This window comes from Dermacentor andersoni, chromosome 8 (genome assembly GCF_023375885.2).
Source record: "Dermacentor andersoni chromosome 8, qqDerAnde1_hic_scaffold, whole genome shotgun sequence".
Lineage (NCBI taxonomy): Eukaryota > Metazoa > Arthropoda > Arachnida > Ixodida > Ixodidae > Dermacentor > Dermacentor andersoni.
In genome coordinates, this window is record NC_092821.1 from 34732538 (window position 1) to 34756103 (window position 23566).

At 47.6% G+C, this 23566-nt stretch overlaps 4 protein-coding genes across 5 annotated transcripts in view; 2 read left to right on the plus strand and 2 right to left on the minus strand.

Moving 5' to 3' along the window:
* Window positions 1-13271, minus strand: part of LOC126526434 (uncharacterized) — a 44855-nt gene extending 31584 nt beyond the window's left edge. For both annotated transcript variants that reach the window (XM_050174355.3, XM_050174353.3), the window contains exons 1-3: window positions 13090-13271; window positions 9638-9979; window positions 527-598 (exon numbers count right to left, since the gene is read on the minus strand). In XM_050174355.3, coding sequence (XP_050030312.1) covers window positions 527-598; window positions 9638-9979 — 414 coding nt within the window. In that variant the 5' untranslated portion in view covers window positions 13090-13271. The remainder of the gene's footprint in view (window positions 1-526; window positions 599-9637; window positions 9980-13089) is intronic.
* Window positions 13272-13648: 377 nt separating this feature from the next.
* Window positions 13649-16376, plus strand: LOC126526428 (PHD finger protein 10-like). The gene is made up of 2 exons (XM_050174345.3): window positions 13649-14504; window positions 15122-16376. Exons 1-2 carry the CDS (start codon window positions 13818-13820, stop codon window positions 16286-16288), a joined length of 1854 nt encoding a protein of 617 aa, XP_050030302.1. The 5' UTR covers window positions 13649-13817; the 3' UTR covers window positions 16289-16376.
* A 1886-nt stretch (window positions 16377-18262) lies between these two features.
* On the minus strand, window positions 18263-20321 carry LOC126526438 (intraflagellar transport protein 27 homolog). Its single transcript, XM_050174359.2, has 7 exons — window positions 20234-20321; window positions 20026-20105; window positions 19883-19942; window positions 19701-19760; window positions 19489-19606; window positions 18518-18627; window positions 18263-18448 (listed from the first exon to the last, which is right to left on the minus strand). The coding sequence occupies exons 1-7, from the start codon at window positions 20268-20270 to the stop codon at window positions 18350-18352; spliced, it is 564 nt and encodes a 187-aa protein (XP_050030316.1). The 5' UTR covers window positions 20271-20321; the 3' UTR covers window positions 18263-18349.
* Window positions 20322-20487: 166 nt separating this feature from the next.
* The window catches only part of LOC126526425 (lymphoid-specific helicase-like), a 48598-nt gene continuing 45519 nt past the window's right edge, over window positions 20488-23566 (plus strand). The window contains exon 1 of the mRNA XM_055068093.1: window positions 20488-20839. Coding sequence (XP_054924068.1) covers window positions 20732-20839 — 108 coding nt within the window. The 5' untranslated portion in view covers window positions 20488-20731. The remainder of the gene's footprint in view (window positions 20840-23566) is intronic.

Genomic DNA, 23566 nt, shown 5'->3' on the forward strand with positions numbered 1-23566 from the left:
AGTGTTGTGGCCGCGATGGGGCTCGTCGCGGTGGACTACATTAAGCAGCATGCTGCGGTTACCTCGAAGGCCACACACAGGAGACAAAGCTACGCACAATTGTCATGTGTAGATTAGCAGTGCAAAGATGAAGTTATTTTTCTGTCTTTTCAGAATGTGCTAATTTTTACATGTGTTGTTTAGTTAACTCAATACTAGTAATTGTGCATTACCGAGAATGCTCTCATGATCACGAAATAAGCCAAGAGCATTGGTAGGTCCAGCTGTTTACGACGATGCTGTACGTCGACATTGTGGAAGCAAGAATAAGCAATTTTCCGCTGCTTTTTGACCCGAAATTGTCAGTTTCCTGCAATGATGTTTGGCTCGCATGTTTACAGCAGACTCTAGGACAGATCAGCAACCTCTTCTTACTATGTTCAAGTAGTGCTTCCGGGTCCCTTTGAGTACTTGGTCTAAATGGGCATGCGAGACTAACACATGCTGGTCCACAGGAAAGCGTTGGCTACATGTCCATGAGGCCTACCTGCATTGCCGCGAGCCGCTTGGTGCCACTGATGAGGCCCCGCCTCCTGTTAGCCATACCAGCACCGAAGGTCTGAGAACAAAATCAAAGAAAACAAAATTATGCAGGTTCAAGGCACGCCTTGCAATTTATGTGACGTGAAGCTTTTTGTGAGGCGGTGAATTACCCTATTTGCACGATCCAAACACACACTTTTTTGTAATAAAAGGTGCGATTAAATTTCCACGCGCGTTACAATTGTAACTCTCTCTCAGTGAATGAATGAATGTGTGGTGTTTAGTGGCGCAAGGGCCAGGTAGGGCCAAAGAGTGCCATGCCAGTGTTAATGAGTTCGTAGTGGAGTGATGAGCTCTATGAAGTTGATGTGACGTGGCTGTAAAGGGGCCTGAAAATAGAAGCTGTAGATTGCATAAAATCTGCGTGTAATAAGATTATGGCAATGACTAATGACGTGTACTATGAGCATTAAAATGCATTGCAAATAAATGATACGATGTACAAAATATGTCAGATGCTGAAATCGGCTACAGCACCACTGCCTCATTAGAGCCCTTGAAACACGAGGGCCTGGAGGCATGTGCTATGCAAAACAACTATCAGAGCGGCATCCATGGAAGGAAGATATGCTGTGAATTTAATGGACTTTTAACATGTAGGACAACATCATTCAAGAAACCGAGGACTGCTTTGGTGTTAAAAAGCAGTTATTTACCAAGAAACATAGAAGGGTGAAGAGGGACACAATAGTGGTATGCAAGAAGAAAATGTTTCTTTCACTCAGCTTCAGCTTCCTGACACTACAGGAGGAGGTGGAGGACGATCAGCCTCTCACCACATCTACCACAGGTGGGAGGTTCATTTCCAGTAAGTAGAAAATTATGGTTGCCAAATGTGTGTCCTATTCTGAGACGACAGAATAGGACATCTGTTCGCTGTGATTTTGTTGTGGAGGGCCAAAAACCGAATTGTAGGTTTATCACATGCAGCTTATTATTTGTTTCTGTGACCCACATGCGTTGTCAGTGGTTTCACAGTTTCTTTCATAAGAAAGGCCTCAGATCTGTGACAGTATCACCAGCGGTAGGATTAACAGCTTGCGATGCAATTTATGTGGCCATCTCGTTCACCAGAACATTACCCTCGATGCCCCTATGGCCAGTCACCCAGAATATAATTATATGCTGACTAGATAGATATGGTTTACACAGGTAGGAATAGACTTCAGCAAGTACTGGATTTTTGTGCTTACAGAGTGAGGAGGAGGAGAAACATTTATTTAAAAAAAAAAGGAAAGGACAAGCTGGTGTCTTTCTGCTTGTGCAGGAGGCGCCTTTAGTCCAGGGTAACATCAAGGCCTTCACAACACTTAAGGAGTCTGTATATATAACTGCTTTTTGGAGTTTTGATTTCCTTACATGCTTCCCAGCCAACAATAGTGCGCAGGCCTCGGCCGTAAGGATAGTTGTTTCCGGATGTAGTACATTGGATTCCGAGAAGGATGGACCAACGGCTGCATAGGTCAACCAGAAATGCAACTTTGACGCATCTTTGTAGATCTCTGTGCAACAGTGCTTGTACTGTAGTTGTAGGAAATGCGTTCGGATTTCGAGCTCTGGAGCGTGCTTTGTAACTTCTAGAAAGGATATGCAACATTCTACCACCTGCCACTCCCACAGAGGTAGCAGCTTGGTTGGATGCAATAAGCCATGTTTGAGGAGTGGGACATGCACTTCATCACTAAGCTGCCTCAAGCAGCGAGAAACGCTGTCTTACAGAGAGACGACTACAGAAAAGTGTAACACACATCACATCGTTAATGGCATTAAAACATGGATATTGATGATTAGAGTGCATTTTGAGAGAATATGTGAGGCTGATGTATGTTCTCTACAGATGCAGTGACCATTCATTTGGTTCTGCACATAAGCTTTCAATCGGGCTTGTCCTGAAAGCACCAGTGGCTACGCGGATACCTTGGTGGTGGATAGGATCTAGCATCTTTAGCGCGCTTGGGGCGGCAGAGTTATATACGATGGCACCATAGTCCAATCGTGATCGAATGAGGCTCTTGTAAAGATTCATCAAACCCTTCCTGTCGCTACCCCATGTTGTGTGGGATAAAATTTTCAGTAAGTTCATTGTTTTCAGACATATTGGTTTAAGATATTTTATGTATGGAATGAAAGGTAAGCCTGGAGTCATGTATAATACCTAGAAATTTGTGCTCTTTGTTGAGAGGTATTTGTTGTCCACACAGTTCTATACAAGGATCTAGAACCAGGCCTCTCTTTCTTGTGAAAAGAACAATAACGTTTGTGGGGGTGGATTTTAAATCCATTTTTTGGATGCCCACTTCAACACCTTGTTCAAGCCCTACCGTACCTGTCTTTTGCATACTGCTAGGTTACAGGATTTGGAGCCTATTCGAATGTCATCCACATAGACGGAATAAAATATGGCTGGCGGTAATGAAGCATGAAGCGTGTTCATCTTTACGATAAACAGTGTGCAGCTAAGCACGCCTCCTTGAGGTACACCAGTTTCTTGTATAAAAGGTTGCGACAGTATGTTGCAGATTTTCATACGAAGGTACGATTGGACCTTGTATTATTGGATTGGATTGGAAGCTTTGTATTAGGATTAGCATATTTCCACGGATGCCCATTCCCGACAAGCCTCACAAGATTCCGTAGCGCCAGGTCGTGTCGTACGCCTTCTCCATATCGAGGAATATGGATAAGAAAGACTGCTTGTGTACAAGTGCGTCACAGATATTTCCTTCAATGCGCACAAGATGATCGGTTGTGGACCGCCCCTTCTTTGAAGCCACACTGATAGGGATTAAATATTTTGTGCATTTCAAGGAAATGTATGAGTCGCCGATTAATCATTTTTTCAAATGGCTTACAAAGGCAACTTGTGAGAGCTGTTGGGCGGTAACCTGCCACCGAAGAAGGGTCTTTACCCTGCTTCAAAACAGGGACCCCAATCGCTTCTTTCCATGTGGACCTAAGTTTTTAATCATGTCATGCGTGACTCCGTCACGTCCCGGTGCAGAGCTCTTGCATGCAATCAGGGCAGCTCTCAACTCTGCAATATTAAAAGGCCGGTTATATGGTTTGTTGTGTCTGCATTTACGTACGACTTGCTTACATTCTTATATTTGTTTATATTTAAGGAAGCTTGAGAATAATGTATTGAGCTTGACACATACTTTAAGTGCTAGCCAAGAGAATCTGCCTGGTCTTGCAAGGTACTCCCTTGGTCGCTCAGTACAGGCAACGGATGGATTTGCTGCCCTTGCAGCTTTCTTAGCTATTCCACACTTTTGTCTCGTGTGTAGGAATATATACCCCAGAGGAACCTCACCCAGCTTTCTCTTTGCCTGATACCGTGTTCACCTTCCCTCCGATTTAATAATAAAAAAAATTAAAAAATTAAGTTAGATTTTCTGCATTTGGCGATCTACGCAATACGCCCCATGTTTTATTCTGCTTCTTTCACGCCTCGCTACGATATTCGTTCCACCAAAGAACACGTCTTGCAAGTGAACCACCATTCTTGTGGGATAAACTTTTCGGCTGCATCAGTAATAAAGGCGGTAAAATATGCAATAGCACCATCTATAGGAAAATCATTTATAAAATCCTGTGGTAGGTAAGTTAATTCTTTAAAATGCTCCTAGACCGCCGGTGCTAATTTCCATAGTAGATTATGCGGAGGGTTCTCATGTAGAGTTATCAAGTTTGAAGTTACAGCAAAGTGGTCACTTCCAAAAAGTTTATTGACGTTCCATTCTAGGTGAGGCAGAAGAGAAGAAGAGCCCATTGCTAGATCTATCGCTGAATACGTGTTGTGTTGGACACTGTAATAGGTCAGATGAAAATTTTCAATGAATCGACCTATCTAAAGCCAGTTGTGGGCATTAAAATCACCCATGAGTATGTAGGGCTCAGGAAGCTGATCAGTGAGGTTAAAGATATCGCTTTTTCCGAGATGATAGTTAGGGAGTATGTAAACAGAACACACAGTGACCAGCTTATTAAAAAGGATTGCCCGAGCTGACACTGCCTGAAGGGGCGTCTGAACGGCAACGCGTTGACAAGCTACAGACTTGTCAGGAACTATTGCTACACTGCCGGAGGCATTAGCCTCGCCACGGTCTTTTCGGGAGATGGTGTAATTGTGAAGAAAGTTAGTGTATGTATGTTCCAGATGTGTCTCTTGAACACACAGCAACTTTGGATTATGTTTGTGTAGGAGTTCTCTAACATTGTCAAGGTTATGAGGAAGTCCTCTAGCATTCCACTGTAGTATTTGTGTTTCCATTATGATAAATGTGTTTTGTGCTGTGTGTTTAAGAGACGGAGATTCGCTCATGGGTCCTTTCCAGGCGCCATGACACGAGGTTTGTCTTTTTTTTGGAGCGATCACGAGAATCTCGCCACTCCTTAGGCACTGGTGGCGCCGTCTGGCTGGTTGTTATGTCTATCGCTTCTTGCGAGTCACTGGACACACGCTCTTCCGAGCACTGCGTTTGACGTGAAGCCCTCGCCACGCCAGACGAGACCTTTGAGGCCACCAGCCTGGAGATCGATGGTGCTTTTTTCTGGGGTGGCGGAACAGCGCAAGCTGTAGCTGCCAGGGGGCCGGATGGCTTCACCGCCGGCTCACTGAGTGTGGGCCAGACAGCCGCCGGAAGCTGTTGTGTTGCCACCCCCTGACACGTCACGTCAACAAATGTGTTATTGGGCAGGTAGGATACCCACCTGTGTGCCTCCCTGAAAGTTATGTTTTCCTTTACTTTAACTGTTACTATATCCTTTTCCTTTTTCCATGATGGGCACAACCGTGAGTATGCGGCATGCTCCCCATCACAGTTTCCACAGTGGAGAGTTTTCTCGCAAGATTCAGAGGTATGTTCATGGGCACTGCATTTCGCACAAGTTCGGCGGCCTTTGAAACATCTGAGGGGATTTGGCACATATGGCCTAACACAGAGCTTGGTGTACCCAGCCTCGATGGACTCGGGCTAAAGACTTGTGCCAAAAGTAATGTTGAATTCCAATGGCGGAGTCGGAGCAGCCGACGGACTCCGCGAGTGAGCACTCGACTCTGGCGCAGAGCAACGCCTCCAGATCCGCGAATGGAACACAACCTGCGCCGCCGGAGCAAGGCGGAAGCGGAAGTTCTATCACCGAGTTACCCAGGATACCTTGCGTGTTGTCATTTCCTTCCGCTGTTTGCTCCCAGCACCGCCGCACCGGTCACTTGTCTCTTCAGCGCCGTTCACCTGTTGTTTTTTTAAAAGTGCGGAATGGATATCTCGCCAAGCGTGCAGCAGCTTTTGCTTCCTCGCGAGTCGTGACCGGTGGCGCCTCCCAGCGGACAAACGTGGTAAAGGAAATACGTCACGCAGAGTTCCGGTCCACTCCGCCGATTTTGGCGGAGCAGCTTTTTCTGCTCCACGGAGTGACTCCCGCTCTGAATCCCCTCCGACTCTCTCATTGGAACACCTTACTCCCGCCCTCACTCTGCCATTGGAACAAACTTGCTCCGAAACGAGCACAAAAACTTGCTCTGACTCCGCCATTGGAATTCAACATAAGTATCAGGTGCTTGGTCTGGATTTCCTTGTTGTCACACCTCATCTTAATTCATTTAACATCGATGACGTTCTGCTCACTGAAGCCCTCCAGGAGTTCAGCTTCAGTCTGCCCCAACAGATCATCGTCTGAGACAATGCCGCAGGTGGTATTCATAATATGGTGCGGGGTTACTGTTACTTGGGCACAGCTTGTCATTTTCGATGCTGTTACGTTTCGCCTACAACGCGCGGTAATGCCGGCGCGGATGCAACGGACGCCGGGGCTTTGTTCAAAGCGGCGGACATTTTGGCCCGTTCGACGCCGCCGCAACGCCTACCCGCCAAGCGTGTCCAGGCGTGTTTCAGTGCCACGTGTCTTCGTGTGTGCGTGTGTGTGTGTGTGCCCACGCTTGTCAAAGCGCGGCAGCCGGGGAGCGGAGCTCCCCAAGTGAAGGTTGGCGATGCGTCACTACACTCGGTTCAGCAGGTCTCTCGGCTCGGCCGTGCGCGCCGTCGTGGGCCCCTGCTGCGCCGTCCCGTGACCTTCATCCCGTGACCTTCCCTCCTTCCCTTTTGGACCGCGACGCCGAGAGTATAAGAGCAGCTGCCCCCGGACGCCAGGAGAGAGGCTCCGATTTGTACTGTTGAGTTACGTGCTCTCCCGTCTCTCCACTTCGGTCGACCTGACCGGCCGCTCTTTTGCCATGTTAGAATAAACAAGTTGTTTTGTTACCAGTCTTCTCTTGCTTTGCCGGGACCTTCGGATGCTTCCAGTGCCCCAGGCCGCCAGGCCAACGCTACCCTTGGGGCTTGCGACCCATTGGCAATAACGGGCGTCAGCACCGAGACCCCAACAACTCGTGCCAGCGGTGCGATTACAACAATGCCTGGACCTGTACCAAAAACTTCAGCGAGAGACTTCGAAACAAGGAATGGTGAAATTGTTCGTACTGGTTTGTCTGGTTTTTCAGAGTGAATGACATGGAAACGAGGGAAAGATTTTTTTTGACGACTAAAAAGCTTGAAGACTTCATCGGTGCGCCCCCTCTTCAGGGAGCGACCAGGTAGTGGGGGGAAAGGAAGCAGCCATAAGTGAGTATTTCTTCACGAGTAATGCCAGCCACCCACAATGAAGCCCTGTGCAGGACCTGTGAAACAGGTCCTGCAAACGCCAGCTGTACATTACCACTATAACCGAATATGGCATAGCATAGGTTGGCTACTCGCACAAGGTTAAGCCTTGCTGCCTGAAAAAATCGGAAGTAAAGGAAAGCAAGGAGAAGACAGGAAAGATGGAAAGTGAGAGAGAGAGACAGGAAAAGGAAACTACCGATTTCCCCCAGGTGGGTTAGTCCAGGAGTGCCGCCTACTTGAAGCCGGGGCCAAAGAGATGTGTTGCCATCGCCGAGGGGCCTTAAAGGTCCAAACACCCGGCATTGGCTCAACCCCCAGGATCCGCTTTTCCCCGGATATGGCTAAGCCGCGCACAGTTAGACGCGAGAAGGTCCAACCCTCGTGTACTCGGGTATGTTGTGTCGCAACACACCAAACGCCTGCTGACGCAGAGGCCCCTGCGGGGAACTCACTCGCAGTGCAAGGTGGCTAACCACACTGCCAACGATCGGGTCGTTTTAAGAAACGAATGCTCGGAGACAACGCAAGTTGGGTCCATGGTGTGTGGGATGCCCTCCCGCAGACGATGGTTGCGGGAGCGTCCAGAAGTGTGGCATTTCTAATGCATTAAATGGAACCGAAGATGACTTTCTGTGGTCAGCAGACAGCGAAAAGGAGGTGTCGTCCGACTCCGACAGCCACTGGTCACTAAGATTCAGCTGTGTGCGTGTCTGTGTGCTTTTGTATGTTCCATAATATTGTTTTGACATGGTACACATTGACTTGGGTTTCGTTACTTGATGTGTGTGGTAGAATCGGCACACAGTTAATATTATTATTATATTTTAAATATTTGGGTGGCAATGTACCTGTGCGTTACAATCGGTGGTGCGGTAGAATGGTGCAAATACGATAAACGCCACAAAACAAAATTCAATGTGAACAATCTTCTGCACTGAAATCCTATGCAACTTGTAGTCCCATGCAATGTCTGTGTGCGTACTGTTCTCAAGCTTTGCTGAAATGCACACTGCGAGGTGTCGATGCAGCGACGTCACAGGGACAAAGGCGATGTGTGTCGAGGGGGTAAACGTTGAGGAGAGGGGCATTCAGGTTCCTTATTATTCAGCCCTTTCCTTCCTGCATCTGTGGCCTAATGAAAAATGAAGCGCCTGCATGCACTACCCAATGCAGCCATCCTACCACCACAAAGGTCTACTGTGTGCTGGCAAGAGAGAAGTCTGCGTATGACTGTTGCCTACATGTTTGAGAATGGGTTGTTGTGCTGCTAGACTGAGGTAGGTGAGCTACTCGGAAAGACTGCATCAGCAGCCATAGTCGGCAAAGGCTGCGAGGGCTCGCAAAGAAAGTTTCGCTTTTAGAAATATGGTTGCACAATGGAAAAAGCGAACAAGTTAAATTTCCGATAGAATAAGCACGGACAACAGCACTGGGAAAATGCGTAGGGCACAACTGTGTCCAAAACATATCTCCGTCAGGTAAAGGTGGCACAAAGTAGCAATGACATTATGCCACCATGTTTGCAGGCTCTTATACCAAGAATGTTGGTAAGAAATCTGACACTGCACTTTTCCAGCCACCATGGGGATCATGGATGATGATCAATTCTGCGATCTTATATTTTTCTGTGATCTGGAGTGGCTTTGTTAATAAATTGCGTAACTGCATCTTTTAATACACTTTCGGTTAAATCACACTGTGTGCTAGCCTCAAAACATATCTCCAGAGCTTGCAGACACTAAACGTTTGCTAAGAAGTCATTCTTCCTACACCACATGTGCTGTGAGATATATAGGTGAAGGTGCTTATTGAAATGGGTTTGTAGCAATAGCTGTGAATGGCGACTACTCGCAAGGAGGTTTGCTGGTACCGGAACAGGAAACCGAGTACGTGGCAGCATTTCCACGCGACACGGGTGGGTGAGCACTGCGAGAAGCTGCCGTTGCGGGCGTCTACTACTCTCAATCGTGCATGCCTCACATCTTTTCTTGCTTACACTGGATCTAGTGGCTGCAAAACATATCATCTGATCGCAGTTTGGCAATGTACTGAATGCCGGTGCCGAAAGTTAGTGTTTTCCGGGATCGAAGTAAGAGAAGATGCCCCTAAAAATTTTTTATTGTTATTATTACTTGCACTAGAGGCTTAAGAATTCTGCCAATTGATAGTTATAATGCAGATTTCTCACATGTCATACGTTTGTTTGTCTAGCTGGAGTAATAATATATATGAACTATTTATTCTGTAAAGGTGCTGCAGATTAAAAACAATTGCACTGGAAAACATTTGAAGCAAATCTTCTATGACCACACTTCTAGCATACTTTCTGCATCATTGCCTGCGACGTATGAGAAGGAATAAAGAAAAATATAGGTAAACAGATGCAAAACCTGTGCTGGCTGTCTCAGATTTCTCGTCTGGAACCTCGGAGAGCCTTGTGTTTGTGCAGCGAAGTTTCGACGGCCAGCCGCCAGAATAGTGTCGCTGCGAAGTCCGCTGCCGCCGGCAATGAGGTCACTCCGCATGGTGTTGAGACGAAGGCCGCCGCGAGCCGGCCGGCCCCCCATTTTGACAATGCCACGCGAGGCCATGCCCAGACGACGAGCTGCCAAGGAAGAGGCAGCAGCGGTGCGACCCGCCCGTGCATTGAGAACCTCGCGAGCATCTGTCACCGGCCGACGCCTCGGCGCGCCTGTGACACCGAGCCGGTTCGCCAGACGGCTGCTGACCATCTGCAAGGGAAATGAAGCCACTCGAGCACTTGCGGGGGACAACAATGGCGAATGTTCTCATTGCTTCTTACGCATGACAATGTTGGCAAGATTAACACACTGCCAGCTCAGGCAGAAAGGCTATCGGGTGGCCACAGTAACTCTTCCACGAGCCTGACTTAAGGAAAGCAGTAGAAAGTACATGGGAAACAAAGAGAAAAACGTTTAAATACAATAAAGTAAATATAAACAGGGGAACACAATCTCACTGGGGTCACAATGTTTTCACAATAAACACGTGATTTGTGGTCTAGTGCTCTTCAGCATGGCGTCCAGAACGCATGCCCTTGCTAATGTCTCACAATGCGCAATTGTGGCTTCCTCGGCCGTGTTGCTTGAACCAGTGTACGCAACAAGTATGAGGCACTGGCACCACCACTTGAGTAAAACCAGCTTTACTTTTTAGCTATGAAATGGTTACAGGGAACATTTAGGAAGTTTCAGCCTATGCTGTCTCAGTATAGCAAAAAGAAAAAGAGAAAAGAATGATACGCAGTGATACGCAGTTCAGCGTGTTGCCGTAGCCATGCGTGCACTTTTGATTCCTGAAGCATAGCATAAAGCACAAGTGTCTAATAATATAGCAACTACAATTTTAAGCAATAATTATGTTGTACTTAACATCTCATAGACTGCATCCGAAGTACCAATATTTCACCGCCAGGCCTCGCCACTCACTGGTTTTTGAGACTTTCCTTGCCAATTTAAAATTATAATGCCTACTTAAATCCCGAGCAGCATGCTAGATTCTATCACAATAAATCCTGGTCATTTCATTTCCATCAACGTTTCCCAACACATTCTAACACTGCTTCACCAGGACAGAACTATAAGTGGCACCACCGGCAGCGCCATCTTCCGCAGCTGAGTTGACAGATGGGATTTAACATTGCATGTACACACAGGGGCTAAGCGAGAGAGTGAGATCTGGATGAAATTTTAACTTGCAGGTTTCTTTAACATACACCCAAAGCTAGGCACACAGGCATTTTTTGTAACCTGTCATTTAAATGTGGCTGCCATGTCTCTGAAATAAAATCGGTGAGAGGAACATAACGCCATAGCTAATGAGACATCACGGCACATCGGAAACGGGCTGGACCAGAGTGTGAACATTTACTGTAAAGTGCAATGTAGTTCTATCTTTGCAACGACATAAGCCTATCAACAGCAATGTAGGCTTCCTGGAACTATATTGCACTTCTTTAAAAGCTGCAAACAACTGTGCAACACGAGAATGTTTGTAGCAAATGAACAGTGGTTGCATTAATTCTCACAAGATACCACCACCAACCATCCTCTAACGAAGTCCCTGCTAGTGTTAATATGGGTCCATTCCATTTGCCCGGCATTTTGTTAACTAATTTCTGCCAGTTCTTACTCGTGCATAACCAGCATGCTACCACTTGTACGATCCCTGCACTACCTATCTCACGAGTGCCGGTAATGGCGTGAACTTGTCCAGCGGAAAGCCTGCACTGCGTGAAACAAATGGTGAAGTGCAGGTGCCACAACGTGAAACTGGTAAGACAAACAGCAAAGCGAAACACCTCCTGAACAAGTTTGGAAAGTGCAGGCAAATCCAATGGACCTAATACATTAAGTGCCGGGGAACACACTGAGCAGTTATTGCAGAAAATAAATTAGTTTTTTTTTTTCTGCAAAATGTCATTCCAAGCAGCACATATCAAGCAGAATGTGACCATTACTAATACACAGACACACCAAATTAATGAAGTGACACTACACCGTTCTGATATTGAAGTGAGGGTACGAAATACTGATACAAGGGGAATTAAAAAAAGACCACAACACTGTTCTGTGTGTTTTTTTTTTGTTTTTTTGTTCGCGTAACAAGCACTCCATGACTTAGGTGGTCTGAAGTGGTCATCTAGAGAATGTAAACAAGGCAATGTTTCGACATTACGAATAAGAGATAAGAAATATAGCACGGTTCTTCTGCTTGTTTTCCATGATATATCACAGAGTGATGACACTGTTAGGAACACATGGCATGGCTTGTAGATTTCGTAGCCAATACGCTAGCATGCTTACACGCACGGCACGGGGACGATCACAATACGATAAATGCACTGTACGCTGAACTCTGCAGCCTCGTGCAGCATGGTGAGCACAGTTAATTCGTTCACCAGCGAGCGGCTACCAATTTCTCTGCGTGATGCTTAACACAGGTTAAGTTACCACTGCACTCGCGTGTGGCGGGTTAAATGTAGAAACAAAACGCGCCGGCTTTTAGGTCCAATAAAAAAACAAAGCAGCGTGTCAGCCATTTCTTCAGCAACTGACGTGTCTGCACTGACCTACGCTGTAAACACGCTTTTAACGTTCGTCAGGTTACGTTTCTTCGTGGGAAGCAAGCGATATTTCACTAGCAGTAAGCAGCTATCTTCTTGAAATAAGGTACGCACGACACTTCTTCATTGAGAAACTGCATTTTGCCAACGTGCGGACCGCAAAACGTATCCACGTTTTCGAAAATGACTCGTTATCACGATGTACTTCTTACAAGAAACACGATTTGAACCTCACAGTTCCCACGTCACAGTATTCGGGCGGCCAAGAAAATGATCCGCAACGCAGACGACTTCTATTTAACAAAAGCCTTCAGCAGCTGCGATACGGATTGCTTGTTGCGGTGTTTTCGCAAGCTTTCTTTTTTTCTTTAAAGACCACAATAACGCACACAAAGACTTGTAATTCGCGAAGCGTACCGGTGGCAGCAACTATGAGCCCAAGAATACGAAAATCTGAATTCGGCATTCGTAAACTTGGGATACCGCGTGTTGTAGCAAGACTGTCGATGCTCCTTGCCCTTAGTTCTTGGCGAGGGTCAGCATATCAAGCTGGCTGCGTGAAAGTCAGAGCAGTTTCTTCGGACACATCACAGGCGGAAGGTTCCTTTTAAAGCTCCTTACAGGTTCGTTAGAAGCGCAGCCAACGAGTCAGAACCACTCGTGCTTTATGAAATAGAGGAGCTGACAGCGGTTGCAATCAAGCGGTCCAGACAAGCGCCGTTTGCGCCGCCAACCTAGAGCCAGACGCAAACTTACCTTGGCTTGCGCGTTAGCTTAGCGTTTGACGCCGGCGTCACGCTTTCGACGGACCTTTCGGTCGGGCAGTAGCGGTCAAAACGAATAAAAGCACAGCAGCACACAGGACTATTGGCTAGTTACGCGGGGAAGGGATGCAATGCGCTCTTCTTGTTGTCTTCTTTTCGTTCCTTTTATCGGCTACAGTGTATTGGATGCGACTTCGGCCAACTTTTGGGATTTTGGCACGTTGTTTTGTTGTGGTTTTGTTTGTACCCTTTATGTTTGTACCTTTTTCGCATCGCATTTTGGAGAACAAATCAGTCGTCGCGTTTTCCACAATTTATACTACTATGCAATGCGATCTATTCACAAACTGAAGCCATGTCCAACAACCATTTTCTGCAGGTTTAACTTAGATTTATTAAGTTAAAGAAAAATAAAGAGCCAGTAGTGTCTATTTTTATCTTGACGCCAGCAATGATGTTCTTTTAGATATTTTGTGAACTTATTTTTTGCATCCACGTAAAATCAGACAAGTCTTGAAGAACCGTGGTAGTTGTTTCGAAACCACGGAACGCGCATCAAAACTGAGCAGCGAACTGAGGCATGGGAGGCAGGCTGCCGGAGTGCTTGCCGCACGGCGATAAACATTAGCGCTGATGCGACGCCGAAACAAAGTTATGATTGATGCTGCTCAACGGTACAAAGTTTTCGGGCTTTCTTCTAATTGAAACTATAAAGCCGAGATGTCCGCAGACGGTAGCGAAGCCTGGCCCGCGCCGAACTTCGGCAACGAAGAGGCGCCCGCGGCGGGCGACGGCGACTCTCGGGGCTCGAACGAGAACGCGACGTCGTCGGCATCGGGCGCCGGTACCTTTCTGCAGCCGCACGTACCCAAGCTAGGCCTAACGGCGACCTCTTCTGCGATCTCCACAACTGCTTCGTCGCTACCGGAGAAACCGCCCGACGCCGAAGGGCGTCCGGCGACCACCGCCGACGGTGTTGCCGTGTTCGAAGAGGACACGCGTAGCTCGTGGAACCTGGAGCCTCCGTCTTCGGGCGCGGCGACGCCGTCGGGCGCAACGGCGCCCAAAGACGCCGAAGACGAAGAGGCCGCCCTCGAAGAGCGCGAGCCGTCATCGTCTGGCGCAGGCGGCGGCGAGGACGCGCCTTCCGCCAAGTCGGCCACGGCGTCGGACTCGAGCGGTGGGGGCGAGAACCGGGAGCGCACGCCGGTCGTGAGCTTCGCGCCGACCGTGGTGGACGGCGACTCGCAGAACAGCGGCAGTAGCGTCAAGAGCGGCGCCGGTGGCCGAAAGCGCTTCTCGGACGACGAGGTGACGTCCGAGGCCCCGACGACCATCACGGCCGACAAGCTGTTCGAGTACCACTGGCCGCAGGACTGCGGCGACGCCTACATGCTGCAGGAACAGGTGCGCGCTGCAGTTGGGTCCGGCGCCGTTCCGCTGGGCGATTGGGGAGCAGATTCACCGGTCCTATCGGACGAAACCTTCCGGATGGTAGTTGGCTCGCGCGAGTGGGTTTGCGCGTTTGTCCAACGACTTCCGTGTGTCCCTTGCATCAGTGCTACTTCCGAACTTTCGGACCGTGATCGGCGTTACAAATTATAGATAAATTCAGACTTGGAGCGATTGCGTGCTCTGTGTACCCTTAATCATTAGCATTCAGTGACAGTGCAGCATTCATATTTGTCAGCTGCTTTGTCAGGACGCGCTAGGAGTGTAAAATTGCAGACTGAGCGCTGTTTCGTTTCATGTCTCTTTCTGTATCGCACCCATTCTGGGTTTGTTGCCTGCACTGTATTCCGAGTTTTGCTGAATTGCAGCTAAGCAAAGTAGTGCCTGTGTCAGTCTGTGTAGCATTCTTGACGTTAAGGAGGGTTACCAATAGTCAAAGCGCAACATGTCGAGTTTCAGCATTCAGGAACAAAAACGGTGCAGATTCTGTAGCAACAAACTTATGTCCTTGCACAACTGTAACTTTGTCATGCTTTCTTTAAGTCATGTCAGCCTTCGTCTCTTCTGTGCAGGTGTGCGAGTTCTTGAATGTCAAGTCATTCAAGCGAAAGCACCCAGACCTCATCCGACGGACGGTAGAATTTGACGAAAAGGAGTTTCTCAAGGAACACGGGGTTGTGACAATGACTATGTGTGACCTTGGACTGACCGCCCTTCGTGCTGACGATGTGGTCGATCTATTTATGCGTGACTATCCTGAAAAGTACCAGGAATACGTCAACTACATCCGCGAGCGTGACAAGCAGAATACTGTGGAGAAACACCGCGGCTACTCTGCCGTGTCGATCGAGAAGTGCAAGATGGCTGACTTTGTCCGCAAGGCGGTCGCCTCCACTGCCGAGTACAACAAACACCTCAATGAGGAACGTCGGGAAGAGCGACGTTCGTGCTTTGACCTCCAGACTTTCACAATCCAGTATCCGTCACGCAAGATACCAAAAGTTGAAGTAATGCCGACCAACCGGCGGCGGTACCCCGTTGCATTGATACCAGGCCAGTACCAAGATCACTACCGGGTTTACACGCCACAAGAGCTCAAGTATTTACCGATAAGCACGGTTCTCTACGGACCGCCCCAGGAGATTGGCTCTGTCTATACGCACCCGGGGTCAGATGGAAGTCAATCAGAGTCTGAAGACAGCTCGGGGTCAGACGGGTCGTCTTGTAGCAGTTCAAGTGGCGGAAGCTCACCTGCCTCAGACATGGACACGAGCGCCCCAACGGGACCCACTTTCTGCAAGGTCTGCGCCAATGCCGACGGGTCGAAGGAAGGCGAGGAGCTCATATCGTGCTCCGAGTGTGGGAAGGTGGGTCACGTGACGTGCCTAGACATCCTGCCAGAGATGGCAGCGGCCATCAAGTCGTATCGGTGGCAGTGTATGGACTGCAAGATGTGCAACGTCTGCATGGCAACGGACAATGAGGACAAGATGATGTTCTGTGACCGGTGCGACCGTGGTTACCACAGCTTCTGCGTGGGCATGAAGGCCGTGCCAGCGGGCCGCTGGATCTGTCGTCTGTGTGGTCGCTGTGCAACGTGCAATATCAACACACCCGGCCCAGAGGGACCCAGGGTCCAGTGGCACCACGAGTACGGGAAGGGCCCAAGCCCCGTCGACCATAAGCGGAGTGTGACCATTTATTGCCAAAACTGCTACCGACAACGCAAAGGCCGGTGACAAAGACTAGAGTGTTATGGGACCGTTGTTGTTCTCATTGTAATATAGTGAATAAATGAGCGTGGACTCTGTTTTTATTCATAAGTAAGCCAGTGTGTTGAATCGCCCAGCTTCGCAACTTTTGAGAGGGACCTCCTGTGGCAGCTCAGTGGTTGTGGTGTTCTGCTGCTAGGCAAAAGGTTGTGGGTGCGATTTGCAGCCGCATTCGGATGAGGCCAGAACGCCTACTCTTCCGTTAACGGTCAGACCAATAACCTGGTGAACTGTGTTGGACATCTGCAGTACCTCGATGCTTGCATCCAGCAGCAAGCATGCATTGCAGTGTCTGTGTCATTGCAGTTATCACGGGTGTGTACAAATTGCTGTGTGTGTGCGTAAACGTGCTAGAAGTAATGGAGACAAATGGAGCAAGACGATAATGGGTACTGCTATCAACGAATTGTGACTGGAGCACATTCTTTTGTTTCTTGTTCTATCCCTTGGTGTGAAATCCGGACAAGTTCACCTTGTGGGTTTAGTTCTTGGTGTTCCGCAATTGTTGGCGACCAAATGCATAGTAGCACAAAGCCACCTTCTCCCTGGAGTTATTGTTTGTAAGAGGTGTCCGACTTAATTCTGTTCCATTCACATCACATTGCTGATGTGTTCAAGGGGCCCTGCCACAGCCTTGCCTAGGCATTGTGCCCTTGCTTTACCTAGCAGGTTCGGTAGTGTGCTCTGCGTTGGTTGAATTGTGCCCTATTATTGGTGCAGCACACATAATGCCCCTGAGACTTTTTCCAGTTACACATTGTTCCTTATTGCCTTGAATGGCAGAGTGTCGAGAGCAGCACTGTGGACTATGGAGCGTGTTTTAGTGGACGGCGCAGGAAAATGCCTAGGGGCCCTTGGCATAAGCCTAAATCTATGCACAAGAGTATCGTTGAATTCTGTCCCCATTGGAATGTGGTCTTCACAGCCGGGAGTCAATAAGCAACCATGAGCGCAGCAGCAGGATGCCATAGCTACAGAACTACCATGGCATTCCCCCCCCCTTTTTTTTTTCTTTTCCCTTTGGTTCGCCTGCCCTGTTCACCAGTTTGAACGAACTCGCTGAGGGTGACTTTTGCAGTAGCGACATGTCCTGACAGAGCATGTCCCAACGCTCGAAACAAAACTAAAGGATACAAAACAGTGGAATGTGAGAAAGTAACAGCAGGGGTATTGCGTTGAATGCATGTGCACTACATGGTCTTTGAGTTAGTATTCTGTGGGAGCTATTTGCCCGGTAATGGTACAGTCGTGGTAGTCACGTTTTCAAGCCTTGTACTGCTTGATTGCACGAGCACTAGTCCTTGCATAAGGTCTCCAGCCTGTGCTGCAGAATTGAATGGGTATGGTTAATGTCTTCACTTTCAGTGCCTTACAGACAAGCAGGCTGTAATTGTGGGAGACAAAGAATTCACTCCCAAATATGCCGTTGCCCAGCCCAAAAAGCACTTGTATAGGTGCACCAGTCAGTTACATTTGCCCACTTCCGTGACATTGTGGCAGAAGTGAACTTTCAATATATTGGCACCTTATGGGAGCCATGTTTTGTAGTGTGAAAGTGCAAAGGTCTGGTAGTGAGCATATTTGTCAGCAGAGTTTGAACCGAATTCTTAGGTTGTAGCCAAGTGTGACGTGCACTAGCTCAGTCCAACCTCTGCACTTCTCTAAATTCTCTGTCACTCGACATTTGTCCGCTCTCATTGCAAACACAGTCATAATTCTTTATAACGAAGTTGCATTAGATGCAAAAATACCTTTGTTATCTGCGACATTCGTTATAACCAATATCATCGTCATGGCCTGATATTGGCGATACGCATTTCAGATTTATTTCGTTATATCCAATAATCCGTTACATTGATATGTGACTTATAACAGCCTGAGAGGTGTACTCCATTTGTTCACCTGGTATCTCCTTGCTGTCATCTCGCGTCTACTGCATCATTAACAGAGCAAGCATTATTTCTTTGTTGCCCGTAGAGCTGACTGTGCGAAAAAGAAATGACATGGTAGTGTTGGCCTGTGCTTGCTTCACAAGACGTCGTCTTGTAGCTCGCCTTTTTCGTTGTGGGTCTTGTGCCACTGGCTCGCAAGGTAGAAGAATGGCTCCTGGACACCTTCGGCTTCCTTCTGCGAGTTGGTAGGTTCACGTGTAAGGAAACATGCAGCATTGTCAACGGTAGTCTTAACACTTTTTACCGCAGATGACTCCAGGTAGTGGAAACCGATCCGCTCAGCCATCTCCTGACCTTCCCTGGTAGACACTCTCCGACGTTCCTTGAGGTCTGCTTTCATTCCCACCAAAACGCCTGAAACAGATTTTAATGCAACACTTGAGCGGTGTCAATTTGAACGAGGAAGGGAGCTCTGCAATTGCCTAAAGTTAAATTAAAAATTGTGGAGTTTAACCTACCTTATGAAACTGCACAGCGAGTCACAGGGAAACCATAGGGAAGTGCTCTGGATGAATTTTTTACCTTCTGGTCTTTAATGTGCCAATAGTAAGTACACAACTATTTTTTATTTATTTTTTTTCATTTCCCAATAGATATGGGGCTGCCGCGATTCAAACCCGCGACCTTGTGCTCGAAAGCAGAACATTGTAGCCACATAACCAGCGTGGCGACTTCTGTTTACCTAAAGTCAAACCCGAACATTTCCAAGATCTCGTTTACACCGAACAATACAAAAATTCACTAAAAATGTCGCGAAAAAAAGAAAAAGGCGTTCGTACACCGTTTATATCGAAATTCCACTTGACGGCACATTCAATATGACAAACATCATGGTGTGCTTTGCCCCAGCACCTAGCCAATGCAACTGGCTGCGCCAGGCGGTCGGTTGCATGGACAGGTGATGTAAAGAAATGGAAGATGCTTGATTCTGCAACCATGGTTGTGTCGGCTAGGTGCTGGGGCCAAGCATGCCATGACGTTCATTATATCGAATGTGCCATCAAGTGGCATTTCGATATAAACAATGTATGAACGCTTTCCTTTTTAACGAAATTATTAGTGAATTTTTGTACTGTTCGTTGTAAGCGAGATTTCAAAATCTTCGGGTTCGACTTCAAGCATGTGATAGAATCCCCATCTTCCCCATCCTCCTCAAATTCCATGTATACGCTAGCTCCTATCCTGGAGATTCCGCGTTTGCTGACCAACGCTTACCAATTTTAGGACCGCAGGTGCTGTTTTTCGAGAGCCTCGAGGCCCAGGTCGAGACGTGCTGGAACGAAGGCTCGTTGCACGTGTCGAACATTATAATGGCCAGAGGTGCGTCCGCCCACTGAAACAAAGTGAAAGGGCCAGTGAGCCGAAATTTCGAGTCATTTATTTTTTCGTTCGTTTTTTTCTTTATATTTCTTTAAAGCAGTACTCGCCAGCTCCTGGACGAGATCCAAGTACACTTCTTTCCCAGAGCAGTCGTACAGGTACAGTTCCTGTGGAATAAATCGTATATATGTTACGCGCAGCCAGATTAAATGCCGTCACGACAGCGCATATTCGAAACACATAGTTGGCCACTGCGCGTGTCAAGCACGATGTGATGTGCACTACTCACGACGGCGTCTTTGGTATCCGGTATGTTGACTTTGCCGACCGAAAGCGTTACTCCGGTTGTCTTGCATGTTTTAAAAGAAACGGATCCAGGTTAATGCTTCAGTACGTCCGACAAAGACAGTTTCCTTAGTTTTCTTTGCTCACCATTGAATAGTTTTTCGGAAAATAGCTGCGGTCGTGTAGAAAGACTTGGATGAGGGCCGTCTTGCCGATAGCAGCGTCTCCTAAGAATCATTGACGATAAGGTAGTCTTTATAGCTACACTCATGCGGATAAGGCTAATTAATTCGTGTTATTTGCGCGCGAAGAAATGATATAGTAGAAATAGAGAGGATGAAAGCAGTGTGATTACCAATAACAGCGCATTTCACGCGCAGAATGTTGGTCATATTGTTCTCGCGTGCGTCGTCTGCTGTTTGTCAGTTGCCATGGTAACAACCGGTAACAACTGCACCGCGTTGTAGACGTCAAATTTTATGTATTAACGCCAAATAAAGCGAGTAAAAAATAAAACAAACTGAATTTATTATAAGTCTGTAGCATCACAAATTCTTAAATAACATTGATATTATATTTTTATTACTTGCTGCCGATCTGTTACCGTCTTCGCGCGTTTTTCGCACATGGCTCGCATGGCTGCTGTCACATTATTGTTGTTGCTGTCGCTCTGTGCTGTGTGGTTTGGTTAGCTGGCTGTGTAGTTTACGCCAGCTGAACTCTCTCGGCGCGCGCGTATGAGCGCGGTCACTGCGGATCAAAGCATCGTGAAGCGTGCCCGTCGACCTTTTCTTTCACTGCCGCCGTAACGTTAGTGCGCGTGCACGCGGTTTTCAGGGTCATCGGAGTGGCCATGGCTGCCGCCGCCTCAACTGCTGAGCCCGCTGAGCCGCTGCTGACAGAGCGCATGGTCGAAGAAGAACAGAAGCTCTTCGAACAGGGCACAAAGGAAGAAGAGCAGGTAGGGTCGCTTTGGCTATTGGCGATTCCCAAACGCGTTTGTGCGAGCTTGCGAAATGGGGATCTACGTCCGGCTGCTGTGTTACGCACAACAGCATTGTCTGTAGTTGCTCGCGGTATTATTCGTATAGATCATATATGATGTAATATAGTCGTATCTTGGCACGTGTATTTGCGTGCTGGGGCGTATTTGCTGATCTGTTGGCAAGCTGCATTTGTTTCATGCGTAATGCGACGGTTTCGTAATCAACTGCTTGTTCACGCTGCTTGCGGCTCCTTGGAACGCACGTTTTCTGGCCACGTCCTCGCTTTATTATTGCTTTTTGTTTCAACACACGGTCGATGCAGGCACAAAAAAAATATTTTCACAGTCGTTAAAGTCATGCTTAAGTAAGGAGTAACGTTCCAAGTGATTCCAGGTGCGTGTCATCCCGTCTGTTCGGCTGAGCGCGTCTGTTCGAAATGCCCGCGCGTCTGCCAAGTGTGTCGCCATTCAACTACGTCTGCGTCTGTCTGGCCGTGTGCACATTTCATGGTGTTCCAAAAATCAATTTTCCGGAGCCGTTCATAATAGTTACCGTAAGAGTTTTGTAAAAAAGCTGCTGGTGTGCTCGTTCTGGTTTTGAGCTCTGCCTCTCGTCTGTGTGTCTTTTTAATCATTGGCTGACCACCCCCACACCGCTGCTAATTCGAGTGCGCGCGTTGATGACAGAAAAAAAAAGAAAAAAAAAAGAAACCTGAATAAAGTTTATGTAAGTACTCCTGCAAATTCATAAAATAGCCCGCCGCGTCTGCCGACGTTTGCGTCTGCGAAAAGGTGGAAAAAAAAAAAAAAAGAGAGAGAGAGTGGCGGACGGCGCTTGTCCTAACCTGTTCGCGTTGTGCGCTTAGAGAATGGCTGCCTCGCAACACAGCGTGCCATGTGGTGGAGCGAAGCTTGCGGGCGACGGGGGTCGTGTGCTGCAAATTGTATTGCCCATGTGACTGGCTTTTTTCCTATACGTTAAAAACAATAAAACCTTAATTCAAAAATGGGAGAGGAGAAGCTCCGACAAGTGGTTTCTGATGTTCCTATCTGGGGCATTTCGAATATATATATGGGGCTCTTGCATTGCCCAGGGGGCGCTGCGAATGGATGGATGGATGGATGTTATGAGCGTCCCCTTTGGAACGGGGCGGTGGCTTGCGCCACCAAGCTCTTGCTACTATGCTGCTTAATATCCTACCTAGGTTAACCAATGAAAAAACAAAAAAACCCCACTATGAACTACCACGTCCAAATTTTCTGATACCCTATTGCGAACTGTGCTTTTGTACGCCTCCGTCTTTTGTCGTTTCCCTACTTTTCTTCCACCAATCCTCCAATCGCCTCTTACTGATGTCTATTGCGGACCTGTTTGCTTTACCACTGCTCCCGCTGAACCCAAGGGCTTCAAGGAGGCCAGTGCCTAAATCGACCGCTGGATAGACGTCTTCACATTCTAATAAAATATGCTCCGTCGTTTCCCTAGCTTTACCGCAGCAAGCACATGCTTCTTCTTCCTTCTTATATCTCGCTTTATAGGTGCGTGTTCTAAGGCATCCCGATCTCGCTTCGAAAAGTAATGAGCTTCCCTTTGAGTTATCATAAATGGTTTCTTTCCTAATTTCGTTTTTTCCCCTTAAGTAGTTACTCATGGCAGGTTTCTTTTCCATTGCCGCCACCCATGAGATTAATTCAGCCTCTCTGACTTTCCGCTTGACCTTTGTTGCTGTGTTGCCCACCCCACAGGCCACATACTTGCTGGTAAGCTTCCTAGTTCTTTTCCTCCACTGTGAATCTATGTTTTGCCTGTACAGATACCTGAACACTCTCCCAGCCCATTTACTTTCCTCCATATTCCTCAGCCGTTCTTCATACTCAATTTTACTGCGAGCTTCCCTTACTTCAAAACTAGTCCAGCCCATATCCCCTTGCACAGCTTCATTTGTAGTCTTCCCGTGCGCGCCCAATGCGAGGCGACCCACTGACCTTTGGTTCCCGTCGAGTCCTGATTGTACCCCTGATTAAACAACCGCATTTCCAAAAGTAAGTCCTGGAACCATTACCCCTTTCCACATACCTCGGAGGACCTCGTACCTATTGTATCCCCATAGCGCTCTGTGCTTCATTATGGCTGCATTTCTCTTCCCCTTGACTGTTATGGTTTTTTCCTGTGTTTCCATATATCCGTTGCCTTCGTTTATCCATATACCAAGGTATTTATATTCTGTTACCCGAGGTATTTCTTGGCCCTGTATCTCCACTGTCTGTTCACTGTTTTCATTGAATACAATAACACCTGATTTTCTAACACTAAATTTCAAACCTAAATTGTTGCCTTCCTGTCCACAGATATTAGCCAGACGTTGCAAATCACTTTGCTTGTTTGCGAGCAACACAATGTCGTCCGCATAAAATAAACCTGGGAGTTGCTGCTCTATTACTGTACCTGCCTGTTTGTATGAGAGATTAAACCCGATATTACTTCCTTCTAGCGCCCTCTCCATCCTCACCATGTACATCATAAACAGCAGCGGGGATAAAGGGCACCCCTGCCTCAGTCCCTTGTTGATATGAACTTTCTCCGCGCTCCTCATCCCTTCCCATTCAACGCAAACAGTATTTTCTAGGTAAATCTCTCTCAAAAGCTGTATACAATCGTTACCTAAGCCTTCCCCTTCCAGAATATCCCACAAAATGCTGCGG

Coding starts and splice junctions, on each gene's coding strand:
- LOC126526428 (XM_050174345.3), top strand. CDS start 13,818: ATGTCCGCAGACGGTAGCGAAGCCTGGCCCGCGCCGAACTTCGGCAAC. Junction 14,505..15,121: donor CCTACATGCTGCAGGAACAG/GTGCGCGCTGCA, acceptor TCTTCTGTGCAG/GTGTGCGAGTTCTTGAATGT.
- LOC126526438 (XM_050174359.2), bottom strand. CDS start 20,270: ATGACCAACATTCTGCGCGTGAAATGCGCTGTTATTG. Junction 19,607..19,700: donor TGGATCTCGTCCAGGAGCTG/GCGAGTACTGCT, acceptor ACTTTGTTTCAG/TGGGCGGACGCACCTCTGGC. Junction 18,628..19,488: donor CACCTGCGGTCCTAAAATTG/GTAAGCGTTGGT, acceptor AATCTGTTTCAG/GCGTTTTGGTGGGAATGAAA.